Source organism: Stegodyphus dumicola, chromosome 4 (genome assembly GCF_044657685.1).
Source record: "Stegodyphus dumicola isolate Sdum_Otavi_A_Nest chromosome 4, ASM4465768v1".
NCBI lineage: Eukaryota > Metazoa > Arthropoda > Arachnida > Araneae > Eresidae > Stegodyphus > Stegodyphus dumicola.
Genome location: NC_140771.1, coordinates 156,343,424 through 156,358,202, shown reverse-complemented (window position 1 = coordinate 156,358,202; position 14,779 = coordinate 156,343,424). Strand labels below are relative to the sequence as shown.

Genomic DNA, 14,779 nt, shown 5'->3' with positions numbered 1-14,779 from the left:
GCAAGCCGAAAGTCCTCTCGTGTGGTTTGTTGGAACGAGAGAGGGGTGAGAGACCCTCGGACCCCCCCGGGGTGCTCTCCATCAAAATTGGGGGTGGAACTGAGCCAAATCTCATTGTCACCTGTTAGGTGCTCAAGGCTGTTAACAACGACAGGAGTAATCTTGCACTCCTTGCCACAAGGAATTCCGTGGGCTTGGTCTGACTACCCCAGACAAGTAAGCATAAGTAGCTATGTGTATTCAAAACTTAGTGACTCTAAGCACAACCGTACTTTGACAAAACTGCGAACGCACAGATCTCTCAGTTTCATTACAATTTATTCACAGAAAAGATGTAAAAAGACTAATATTCTCAAAAACAATTCAGCTTTAATATATTTATTTGATTTACACTGTTTGATTAAGCAATGAGTATAGCTCTTAGCTATTCTGTAAAATTTCTGTCACTCTGTTCTTGCCTGTACTTGACGGAGTATCTTTCCCACATAATTGAAGCTCGGACATTCAGAAATCTAAATAAATAAATTAATTCATTTATGTTAACTAGTAGCTTACAGTTATAAGAAAAATAACGACAATTTCAAAGTTTTCTATGCTACTGTATGGAAAGAACGTTTTGCAGTTTAGCAAGTCCTAGTTATCCTAGCATTTACTTTCTGTTGAAATATAAAATCAATATCCTAGAATGATAAAATTTAATTTAATGAGATCAGATCAAAAATTGCTTCTGTGGGCGTCATGGTTTTATCCGTGAAACTATAGCACATACTTTCAGTTCCAGCAACTAGAGACACAAAACAGTAGCGTAATATCAGTAGATAAAACCTGAATGAATTAATCGGATGTTTGAAGAAAAAAACCAGCTAAAACTATGTTTAACTTGAAAAAGGAAAAAAAATACAAGCTCATTTATTGCTTTTATCGGCTCGGACATAGCGTACATACAGAAACTTTCATATATCATTAAAAGCTTAAATATACTATTTTGAGAATATTATTTTAAATAACTAGTAATTTGTCATCAAATATGACGATGGAATTCTTTCTTTTTTCAGATATTTAAAAAAAATGTTTTCAATAATATAAGCGACGGAAGCAAGGAACATCTTCGGAAACTCTATACATGGTCTGTATATTTACATAATAGGAATTCTGGAAAGTAAGCAGCCAAATCAGAGGCTTCTCATAAAAATAATATTCAATTTTTTTTTGTTATGGTGTGTGTGTGTGTGTGTATGCGCATTGGAATGCATAATGCAAATTTCTTCACATTTCGCATTTTCTTTTGACGTTTTTTTAGTTTACTATCATATTGTGATCTGATGGAATATGAAGACCTCTCCTATTAAGATGCTTCGGTGTAAGATTATATGTTAAAAGGCAGTGATAGAATTAGTTTCCTCGGATTATTACAGTTTTATTATTAATAATCCTCTTGATATGAGTTTCGCCGATATCAGGTCCGCAGGACAAGTTTGCACAGCTCCGTCTCAGTTTCGAAGAGACAACTTCCCATGGGGACGGATCTGAAGGTCTCCCATGTCTCATGACCTATGTATCACCAACTTCCAGAGAATATTTTCGATTTGATAGTATTTTAAGAGCCTCCATTATAGGTTTTCCTGTAGTTCAATAACCAGTTATTTTAGTTTTAGTATCTTTTCTGAATTCACAATTTATCCTCGCATTTTCTCGCTATGTTGCAAATTAAGCGGGTGAAAGAGAGTGTTTAAACGGGTGAAACAAATAGGTTAAGACAGTTAACCTTTTTATAAATAACATCCCAACTAAAACGACGCAGTAATAGCCTGTTATGCGGATGACGCAGCTGTCTAATAAATTCTACTTTCGCTCATTAAAAGCTACAGGATACAATTGATCAACTATGCCCCTATTCTCGGGGCTGGAAAATTAAAATAAATGCCTCCAAATCAACTGTTATTTACTTTAAAAGAACAAAATGCAGAAGGCAGGAATACGACGAAATAAAATTTGATAACACTGTCATACTACTTGACTCAAAAAAAAAAAAAAAAAAAAAAAAAAAAAAAAAAAAAAAAAAACTCGATACCTGGGGGTTTACTTCGACGAAAAGCGTATCTTTAAGTATCTTATTGTTGAAATCAGAACTAAAGGACACAGAGCCCTGATGTCAATTTACCCGCTTGTCCGCAGAAACTCTCAACTAAGTTTAAACACCAAACGAATCTTATACTTGACTCATCTTACTATATGCATCAGACCCATCTTACTATATGCATCAGACCCATCTTACTATATGCTCGCTTAGGCAACCACAGATAGAAGCAACCGACAAATTTTACAGCGTCTGCAAAATAAAGCGCTAAGAATAATTGGTAATGTTCCATGGTTTATTATAAACACAGCAATTCATCGCAATCTGAAAATAAAACCACTGGATTCAGAAATCCTAATCCACTCTCCCACTTTTATAAAAAAATAGACAACAGTGAATATGAAGTACAAAAGAAAATTGGATATTACGACTACACAGTTTCTCAACCCTTTAAAAGACCTCGCACTATGAATCATAATACTAATTGGTAATCTTACTTTCCAGCACAGAGCTCGACAGCCTAGCGGTTTTAAGTAAACTACTTTTCTCACGGACTCGGCGCTACAGGTTTGATACGCCGCCGAACTTAAAATTGAAAAAAGCTTGTATACGTTTTTATTTTACCTTATTTTTACTTCTATTTATTTTATCACTAGTATTTACTAAAGAAAATTTTTATTCTGCATTTTTACTCTAGAAAATTATTTATTTTACGTATTGTTTCTCATGAAGAAAGATATGCCTTCAAAAAAGTTATGCTATTGCTATAAAAATATTGCTCTACTGAAATGTAAGTATTTATACGTAGAATTTTTCTAATAATTGACTGATTATGCCTTCTGATGATCTGAATTTAGTTATATTTTTACAAAGAGATGCGCTTATGGCGCTACGTTTCTCCTGATTACTCAGGACTTTTATTTTTTATAATAAAGACTATCCATAGTTTGGGAACAATAATGGCTTGGTAAAGGCTCTCACAGGTCTTATAGCTCTAACAAAAGTGATGGTCTACGGTCCACGGTCTAGATTAGACAAAGCGTGATTTCGCCTGTATAGCTCGCGTTGGCTATTTTGTCCTCCACGCTGTTAAAATTAGTATGCATTCTAATCATTAGTTAGTCTGTCGCCAGTGTAGGTTGCTGAGTCAGCCTGTTAGGCTAAATTAAATTATGAAATCTAGCACTACTTCTTTACCTTTCGAATTTATTGTTAAATTTACCTTAAAGTTCTCCCCACAAGGAGTAGATGTGTTTGTGAGCACTAAGTCCGTGCCTTTCTGTTAAAGAGATATGATAAACAAAAAGGACTATTTACACCCTTTTTCTGCTGTATTCATTTTCACGCCTGTGCAAGAAGTCGCCAGGTGGCACTCTAAGATTTAGACATTTTGTGTGATAGCAAAAAAGAAACAGATTTTACACCATGACATGGAGATACTATGCACTTGCAAATAACTATGTTTTCTCCGGGATTTGAATCAGGCCTAAGATTATAGTAGGGAGAAATTGCAGTGTTACTCAGGGTGTTACACATCTTTCCTTCTGCAAATACTAGAGGTTAATTTACAGAAATTATAGCTCATTGTTAAGTTCGAAATGTGATAAGAATTTATTAATTAAAAAACAAATAATACCATTGAAGCTGTTCATAGCATTTACTTCCAGAGTGACTGATCATCGCAATACTCTATTTGACAGGAATTTATTTAAAGAAGAAAACAAAAACCGAAAATCATCTCCTTTACTATATTAAAACCTTTTGTCTCATTTAAACAGTAAAGATATTTTTGTCCCTCAGTTGTAAGTGTAAACTGTACTTGGAATAGAAGTTATTTACAAAATAAAAAAGCCGATATTATTATACTTGTATATAGATTCTTCAAACTGGCAATCTAATAATTTTTATCCATGTTTAACCATCTTGGTGTCGTTTTTCACAAAGTATTCGAATAATGCGGTTATCGCGATTTTTTCCTTAGTTATTGTTCATAAATGTATATTTATATTTAAAATGATTCTCAGAATTACATAGAAAATTTTATGAACGCAATTTCAGCTTTGCTGATGGCAGGTTTCTATAGTTATAACAAGTAGCATGATTAAGAATCAAAATTTTGAATAAATATTACTCATTATGCTTTAGAAGCTATCTAATGATTTAGGTACAATTTATTTATCTCCAATTCACTTTCAGCAAAATTAGCATATAATACAAAGAGATGAAATGAAATGCTCGTTATCTTCAAATGACAATATATTTATTTGCTATCAGTTCTATATATTTACTATCGGGCTCATACATGCATAATTAGCGATTTTAATTGCTAAAATAATTATATTTTAATTTCATCTTGCTTAATCTTTAGTCATAGAATATCGTAACTGTTTTATATTTTCTAAATATTTCAGAATTTCTATACAATTAGAAATTTTCACTGCAGAGTTAATAGATATTAAATTAAGTTTCGAATCCGAAGATTTCTCATTTAGATTATATATGGGATTAATATTAAGCTGTAAAAATTTATTGCAAATCCTTTCTGATGACAAAATATTTATTGATAAAATTTCGGATCATCATAATTATGTAAATTACTGTAAGTGTGATATTAATGAAAACGATAGGGTAGAAAAATATGTTTCCGAACTGAGCATTAACAACAAATAATATGCATACTTTATAAATGTATTGTAGTACAGCAAATTTACTCTGCTATAATAGTGCAGTTTATATTCTAAAAGTGATTATTATAAAATTAATGATATAAATAGCATAAGAAATATAAAAAAGACTCTTTCATGGAATGAGCAGATATTACTGCTATTTTAGTTTGCATTAATGATTCAGCCGTATATTTTAACAACACTCCTGCACAGTTTGCTTAAAATTAAGAATACTTCAAACATTTTCCTCCATTAAACAGGGAGTAGAATTAATTTGTAAACACACTCAAATGAATAAATCTTTCTCACAAAATACTCAAGAGAGATTACATGTAATTCATGACAAGTGGACAAAACGTGAAAATAAAACTGCAAGAATTACAGTAGTTTACATTGCTCCAAACGTAACCACCAAATCCAAGTGTCTAATTCAAGAATCTTAAAAATTTCTAATGCTATTAAAGTAAATTAAAAGAGCAATTTTGATGCACTGAACCGCAACATCTTTCATTAAATGTAGTTTTAAATGTTATATGTATGACTACAGTATTTGTGCTAAAAAAAAGTCGCCAAGCATCCATCCGTTTATTTATTAAATTTTTTTAAATAGCTAAGAAATTAATAAATTGTTTTTTTAAATAACTAAGAAATTATTAAAATTTTATTTTTTTCAATCGCTGAAATGACAGAACAGAACTTTTGGAACTTTAGTGAACTGTACAAATTTCTTGCAATGATTGAATTAAAATTGTAAAAATTCAATCAAAAATGAAAATCCATGGATGAGCCCAATTTAGAATCACCTATAAATTTCAACTATATGTACAATTAAATCTGCTAGATAAGTGAAATTCGCGTTCTTCTCCATTAAGAAATAAGCTTAAAAGCATTATAGAATAAAAATACACTTTCGACTTCGAAAGTTACTCTTTCTCAATTCGCCCAGAATTTTGGCATGTACATCGTTGAACTTCAAAAATAACATGGTAAATTTTATTAACCGTAACGAGGGTTAGCTCAGAAGCGCTATTATTCTCAAAACGGCATTTTGTAGCGTTTCACTATAAACAGCGAATCACTTTTAAATTGTTGCCACCAAACATCATCGAATTTTATTATATTTAAGGAAATTAAATAATGAAGAAACTGCATGTATATATGTATGTTTCTCTCAAAGTGAAAAAGGACTGTACCTAGAGTCATCAAATTTTGAATAACATAATCCTCTACCCGAGCATGTGCACCTGGACACCCGAATTTTGAATTTCAATTTTTTTATTATCTACTTCCTATTTGGTAAAACGTTAACGAATTTTTTACTAACAAATTCAATGCTATCAGAGCGAGCACTTTCAGCAATGTACCAAGAAAAAACATTTTTATCTCCAGAGCGCAAGACTGTGTCTAAAAAATTCTAAAGATATGCCTTTTTAAATATTTTGTGATATTAACGTTGAATTAAATTTTATTTGGTTTAAGTGCGAATAACCTGATATTTAATACATAAAGGTAACATAAACAAAGGCCCTTTTGGGAATAACTTAGAAAAATTTCAGCTTTTATTTTATGTTTTTATATTTTGTGTTCTTTTATTTATATTTTTTTCACTTGCGATAATTATTCTGAAGCAAACATAATATGATTTACTTATCAGTTGCCCGATAACTAAAATTTGCTCCTTTTGCTAAAGTAGTGCTGTTAGACGGAACTATAGATGATGATACTATCTTTACGGAGCGGATGATACTAGTGTTATTGGGCAAACAGAGCACGCTGATGCTAACCTACACTTGAATTTAATGCAGAGATATTGCTAAAATTTCTCGAAAAGATGGAACTATTGGAATAATATGCATTAATCAAACATTTTATTACGTATCCGAACACTTTTAATGAAATATTTGATTAATCTATGTTAGGGTCAAATAAATTGAAAATAATACCTTTTAAATTATTTATCCCATAATATTCACTTTTATCATCGAATTTTTTGTAAATTATTTTGAACTCTTATAAAGCCGAATTCCAGACTTCGTCAACAATTAACTTCCTAAAATTTATCGGCTTATACTACGAAATATAGCAGTACCTTGCATAGTCTAGGTAATCGGTTCTGCTTTATATATGAAACACCAGACATATCAAGGAACTAAATGCAAATAAAATGATAACTGGTTCCAAAATCCTTTCTCTCCGTTTTTTTAATAAATAATAATACTATAAATTCAAATATTTTCATTATAAATAATTGTAAAAATTCATGATTTTAACAATTTATTTTGTGTTCTTTAAAACCTGCAATATTAATATCTGCGACATTTTCTTCTCTGACCTTTTCTTTTCATACATTCTTTTATAACAAAGAGTACATTATTTATGTTCGGCAAATTATAAGGCTTTATTCGATATTTCGATCAACTCCTATGACACGTTCAGACAAACTTTCTATTGTTTTAAAGATTTTTCGTATTTGTTTAGCTTTTAAGTTTTGTGCCGGTAGTGCAACACAGTCGTCGTTAAGTTGTCCTGATGTTCTTCATAAGTGCTCATTGTTCATCTGTGTTAGGAAATATTTCATTATCTAGTCCATTAGTATTCAAAGAAAGCAAGTTTCTGACCATTTCCACTGATTAATGACTGAAGCAAAATAACCTTCAAAACCAATAAAATTACTTCCACAATGTGGTATGAAATGTTACTTCCATCGTACTGATTGCCGTTAAATCATACCATATTTCCTACTTTTTCTGCATGTTTATGCTGCTGTAAAGTGCTTCAGTTTTTGATTGAATAAGTCCATTTTCTTATGTTGTAGGTTTTATACCTTGGAAAAGTGCGGCGTAAATAATAAGTCTTAAATGTCGCTATGACACTTGGATCCACTGAATAATCATTGACATTTTATGTGTTAGAAAATATGTTATTTATACATTTTCATTTAAATCACAAAGACCTGTTGGATGATCGGAGGCATTATCTGAGATCAATAAAATCTTTAAATCTGCTTCTTTTTTGTGTGCAGTAACGTTTTGTTGCAAGGAAAAAAAAATAGTTGGAGAACCAATTTTCAAATAACACTTTTGTGATTTATGCTTTCCTCTGCGAACGCCACAACACAGGAAGATTATTTTGAGATAAAATTTTAAGAGCAGTGCGATTTTCGAAATCCTCCGCAAACATCAGTTTTATTTTGAAAACTTCTTTTGCATTTCCATCTAATACTGTAAGACGATCTTTTGAAATTTTATATTCAGGACACGGCTTTTCTTTGGCTGCTATAAAGTCGCTTGAGAGCAGATGTTCCCAGAATAAGCTTATTGTATTGGTGTTGCGTATTTTTATTTCTGCATTCGCCTACCTGTGTAGTTTGACTTAATCACATCTCAATTATCTTGCAGTCTCTTTACCTCACAAAAATATGAACGCTGTAAACAATAATTCGGTACTTAAAAAAAGTAAGTAATCACTCACAACATGCCTTTATCTTGTTTCTTCGTTTTCTATTTCATCAGTAGACATTAAATCATTGTAAAGTCAACGCTTTAGCTTCAACTTCCCTTTCACCGACGAAATTCGTTCTTTATTTAAGTGTTTGATCAGAACGGATTACGACCACTTCATGTTTATCATTTAAATACTTCTAGTTTTAGTCACTACTTTTGATTGTTAACAAGCCAACGCTAGCGATTTATACTGAACATTCTCTTTGATAATTTTCCAACTGACGAGTCGTCCATTCGTTTTTCGAGCCCAGTAAACGATGCACCTCCTTCATTAGGCTTGATTACATCAAGTTTTTATTTTAAAAACAGACATTTCTTGTTGGACGAATCTACAAATGGCCATTACTGTAACTAGACTATATGCGTGTCGAAAACTGCTAGACGTAAATTTTAATAATAAAGTTCACAAATGTTCACTGTTTACTCGTGCTATGCAGCTTATACTTTAAGGAGGGTACCTGTGATTAAACTAAGCTGCAATTCATGTCTCGTCAGTGTTTGCCCCACTTCCAGAATTATTTGTCAAAAGCTCAGGAACGAAAAATCCGAGTACACATACTTGTACGGAAAACCTTAGAAAAAATATGCGTTGTGTCATGTAACTTTTAAAATCACATAAAAATAAACAGCACGAAAAGATATTTGAATGTATATAGAGGGAAAAGGATCATTTATAAATGAAAAAAAAAATATCTGTTCTAATTTTTTAGAATTTTTGTTATTGCACAAATTTAGTTTGTTTTGAAACATTCAAAGCGGTTTACAGTGAATCATCCAGAAATAGTTACCAAAAATCAAAAAAGAATAATCCGAGTGTACATATAACAAGCCGGACTACGCAAGGTACTACTCATAGCAATTCAAATCACCGTTCATATTCTTATTCCAAAAAACACAAATGGAAAATTTAAAGTTATTGAGGCTATTAAAGATGATATATCTTGCTTGGGTTAGAATAAAACCAGAAATATTATAAATTCTTTCATAAAAGGTGTTTTTTCAAATTTTAAATCGTACAATTGTTTAAAATTGACTGCGAAAAGGATGATAATACTCTGATGATAGGGGAAAAGGAGAAGAATCTCTGTGAAACAAACATTACTTTCGTATATAGTCTTTTGTAATAATTCGTTAACGTTATGCATATCTAGAGAATTTACGGGATACAGATTTATGGATTAGCATTTAAATAGCGGGGATAATTGAAGGATTACTTCAATTCTCTTTTCAAGACGCACTGCGATGTTTTCATTAATTTAGAAATTTCTTTGTTATCATACTAGGTAAAAACTGTTTCTGAGAACTTAATTATATATTGGTGCAGTATCTTGTTTAAGCATCAGAATCAAATAACATGCCAGATAGCCGAGAAAGAAGTTTTATAAATAAACTAGCAGCTTCGCTGCCAGCCTTCTTCTCGTTTTCAAATGTACCAGAAAAATGGCTGAAGGGAACACCAAACGTTAAATTTAAAAACTGCATAGAATTTTACTCTGCAGAACAACTTCATAAAAAACAAGTTATTACGTATAACAAATTACAATGAAATAAGCAATATCCTTTAATACAAATATTAATTATCCTAATAAATAAATTAACCAGCGTGCCTTTGCAAAATCTTAAGAACTCAAATGGTATAAAGAGGTTAAGAACTTTGTTTCCTAAAAACATCACTCAAAACTTTTCAATATCTTAAAAACAGTGAAATGAGCAATAAATAACATAAAAGAATACAAAAAACAAAAACAAAAAAAAACAAAAAAAAACCGAAAAGCAAAGTATAATTAATGATATTTTATCTTATATTTTCAAGAGAAAAAAATTACAATGAAATAAGCTATATCCCTTAATACAAATATTAATTATCCTAATAAAAAGTTAACCAACTTTCCGTTGAAGAAAAAAAAATCATGCAAAACTTTTCAACATCTTACAAATAGTAAAATAAGCCAAAAATAACATAAAAGAAACTCAAAAAACATAAAATTCCGCGCAGAATTTTACTCTGCAGAACAATTTTATCAAAAAAAAAAATCAATAAAAATGTATTATATATATATTAATATCTGATGTGTACACCACATGACTTCCTTGTAAGGAATATTAAATTATACTCATTTTTTCTTGCATTTCATTTAAACTTATTAGATTGAATTAAATCTACTTCGCCGACAGCGCATAAACAACAATAGAATAAATGCATTCTTTAAAATTCACTTTGTTTACCATAGCGACACTCTGGCACTAGGTTTACATAACAGTATTATATTTCGTTCATATTATAACTCAGAATGCAAAAAATGTATATCATTTAAAGAATTATCTAATCGTTGCCACATGTTCTATTCAAATACTATAATAAAGCTAGAACTATGTATAAAAGAAATTAAGCAAACAAAACAAAAAAGAAACAGTTTTTCACAGACGATTGAGTATTTCTCATTCAGTTAATTCAGTTTCCACTTCGCGACAAGGCAAAAATACATAAAATCTCAAAATATCTGTATTAAAAATTATGAAGTAAATCTTAAACACTTATTTCCTCGAAAACTGTCCAGATACGATTAAGCATGATTTAATTGGCAATAATAAATGAAGGCGTTATCTTTGTTGTTGCGAAGCTACGTTTCTCTAGATTGGCAACAAATCCACTACTCTGCTGTTTCAAATGTAAACAAGCAATTGCCGCTATCAAAACAATTATTAGGCTTAGCGGCACTTAAACAACTTTAAAATTGTTGATAATTCTAAAAGTATTGCATACAGATTTACTAAAGGCATAACCTTAACCGGAAGATAAGAACAACATAATTCAATCATTTTTAAAGCAAAAAATGTACAATTTACAAACATATAAGAGTAAAGAAACTGAGATCACTGAGCCGGGTTAGAGAGTGGATATATATATAAATATATTTATATACGTTTGGTGCGGCCGATTGCAACCAAAATACGAGTTGCACATCTACATGTTATAGCAGTCTTATATATAAAATTTCAGCGTTCTGAGGCTACTCGTTTTTGAGTTATGCAGTCTGTACGAACGTATGCACGTACGTACATACGTTCGTACAAACGCCACGAAACATTCTCTTCAGAATTCATTTGAAAGCAGTTTTATAATTTTTTTGGAGGAAAAGAGTGTTTTATTCTGTCCTTACATACAGATATCACGGAAATACATCGTTAAATTGCATTTGAAAGAGGCCAAAATAGGATATTTTCGTTGAAATATGCTGCCTGAAACTTTTCGCGATTACAATACTTCCTACAAGGAAGTAAAAAGGACAATGAAATATGCCAATCTCTTAAAAACAGTAGCATAAAAAATACGATGAAAAATTGTTGCCAACCCATATTTGTAAAAGAATGAAACTATTCAAAATGATGCGATTTCATCAAAAATCTATCAACAATAATAAGACAGGAAAATTGTTGCCAAAATCACATTTTTAAAGATGTGAGATGTGAGAAGTATACACGGAAACTTCATTTAAAAACTTGTTTTTAAAATACAAAATATTATCATTTTTCTAAAATTATTTTTGTAAAAGCAGTCGCAAGGATGAAAGTTTAACGTGTCCAAAAACCAAAGAAAAAATAAACTGTACATTTTTAAAACTGAAATTTTTTAGAAAAAATCCCTTTGAAAAGGTGTTAAACTCCCTTTGTTAAATAAATTCGAATTTTAATCGATTTATTAAAACACGAAATTTATTCTAAGTTCGTAAAATAGCTAAGTGCCTACGTTTCATGACGATGTGAAAATGGAGTGTGTAGAGTAAAATTTCGCTTTCCTATAGCCCATTATATCTCAAAACGACACGATTTCATCAAAAAACATAAAATAAAAAAATTCGAATTCGAATTTCGAAAAAATCGCTTCGAGGTGCACTGGCTCTCGTCTAGATGCACCTATGTAGCACATTTCGTAGCCGTGTGTCTATTAGCTTACGCGCAGCGCGAACGAACACACACACACAGACAGACTCTTTCTTTTATTATATGTAGAGTTGGTGTTGGTGTTGGTTGGTGTATTTAATTATGGCAGAGCACACTAGGGCTATCTGCCTAAGGGGAGGAATGCCTTTCGTGGAGGACGTTTTAAGGGAAACTGGCTCGTATACACGTTACACATGGGGAAAACCACGAAAACGCCCATGCAGCCAGCCCGTTCGCGGGATTCGAACCTCGGACCGAACTACCAGTGTTCAGCGACATTACCGCTCGGCCGCTGGTGAGCCTATTATATGTAGAGATTGTCTGTTTCCGCATCGTCTGCGGAAAAATTGTATTTATTCAAAATGGACAATTCAAATAAAAATATGATCATTCTGTTCTTACGTTCAATACTAAATCATATAAATTTCAAATTGAATGATTTTAGAAAGGAGATATTTTTAACGTTTTAAATTTTCAGTGTTAAAAAAATTAAAACAGTAGACTGAAATAAACAGAGAACTCTAATAGCAAAGTGAGAGTATTAAAATACAAAAGCTAAAATGTAAGGCTGAAATCTTAAACTGAAATTTCGACTGAGAGGTTTTTTTCTAGGCAATTTCTGAAAGACATATACACTGTGCTTTACTGTATCATTTAAGCGTCTTCTTATCAAGAACTATTTCATTCTCCTGTTATTATGCCTATTGTAGCTATGTGTCTTTTATAAAATACGATATTCATATTTTTATTTTTCATGTTTTAATCATTTTTATTAATCACATAAAATATAAAGAGAGAATGAGATTATAAAGCATTTTTTTTTCCTTACGCCCAGGCACGCCTTATTATTTTTAATTTGGATATTTTGTGATTGATCTGAAATTTTTCCGCGATTCTTTGAAGCTAAAAATATGTAGAATTTCAATTTCACGCGAATTTACATTTTGCATTTATATTCAGATCGGGGAAAAAATATCTAATATCAAACAACATCCCGAAACAGATTTTCAACCAAAATGTTAGAAAAAAAATAGCTTTGAGTTCTTTAAGGAAGGGCATGTGTAGTAATTGCTGAACATAGACAGATTTTTGCTCATTTAAAATTTAAAGCTTTTTTTAGGCTACGTTATCAGTAATTTTAAAATCAGGTGGGGAAAATATAATGCTACAGGAACTTTTAGCATTAATTTAAATGTTTCGAAATTCTTCTTTAAAACATTAATATATTTCAAAATTATAATAAAGCAGATGAAAACATTGAAGTCAAATATTTTGCTCAAAAGTGTATGTAAAAAGATTTAGAAATAAAACTGGCAAAATACGTTCAGAAAGTTTAAAATATTTTTTTTTCTCATGCAAGTTTTATAAACTACGAAACATAATCGTCATTTCTAAAATAAAGTGAAATTGTTTTATAAAATAAAGTTTCTAAAATAAAGTTTTAATTTTTTTATGTCAGGCTATGAACCATGAACTTCATAAAACTTATATGAAATATGTATGCATAAATAGTTAGGATTCGATACACTACATGTTTTATTCCAAAACGATCATACCTTTATTAATTGAGATATAAAAGGTATTAAAATGGGTTAAATTTAATGCGAAACATTTTTCATTATTGACTTAGTACATAAAAATTTTATTAAAAAATGAAAGAATGTTACCTGTTCCACCCACACATTTGTTGTCATAATCTGGTTCTTTAGATTCTGAAAAGCAGAACAGAAATATTTCAGACTCGTATTAATCATGTCGTACAAAATGTAAATAGATCTCATTACTGGATTAAAAATTAAAGCCAAATAAATGCTGTAATTTTTTACTTTAATTTTCAAATAAAATAAAGGAATTGAAGTCATAGCAGTAGATTTAATATACAGATTCTTATAGATTCACAAAGTATGTAATGTAACACCAAAATGAAACTGTATGTTTGCACATTTCCAAGTGAAAGTGATCAGTATTTTTCCCAGCCATAGTCTCCACTGCCTTAATGAGATTGTATAATTTTAAGTTTCGCAGCTTTTCGGATACTTGCTAAATTAAAAGTTCATAGTTGAAAAGCGTTCTTTTTCATTTAGATTTCTATTAAAGTAATTAATTGATCAGCTATTTTAAGCGTATTAAAATCGATAATAACTAATTAAATATGGCAGAAACATAGGATTTAAAAACATTGGAGCATAGTCTCCAGGGAAAGTCATTTTCAAGTAAAATAACTCAATTCTGCGATAAATTCTATATTGCTGCTTTCCAAATACCTGAATCAGTGAAATTTTATTATAATATTAATTGCACTTTTACTGGACAGCTTATTGGAAAATATCTAAACTTTTACAGAAATAGTTCTGTAATTTCTGAAAATTTGGTAATTTCAATAGTATCATATAATCTGATATAATACCATGAATCATATAAAAATCATAATTTGTTTGAAACTCTAATAAAAAGTGCAAATTACACAACAAGTATTTTATTTGGACTAATTATTTTGTTAACTACTTTTACACTTAGGCTTCATATTAATTACGAAAGGATTCGCCTTCTAGTTTGAGTACATTCAGTTAATGAAATATTAAGCATTACAT

At 30.6% G+C, this 14,779-nt stretch overlaps 1 protein-coding gene across 1 annotated transcript in view; it reads right to left on the bottom strand.

Annotated features, from left to right (window-relative positions):
- The window catches only part of LOC118187479 (acetylcholine receptor subunit alpha-like 1), a 433,281-nt gene that overhangs the window by 132,413 nt on the left and 286,089 nt on the right, over positions 1-14,779 (bottom strand). Inside the window, exon 2 of the mRNA XM_085815631.1 lies at positions 13,856-13,900. Within this exon, the coding sequence (XP_085671757.1) occupies positions 13,856-13,900 (45 nt within the window). The remainder of the gene's footprint in view (positions 1-13,855; positions 13,901-14,779) is intronic.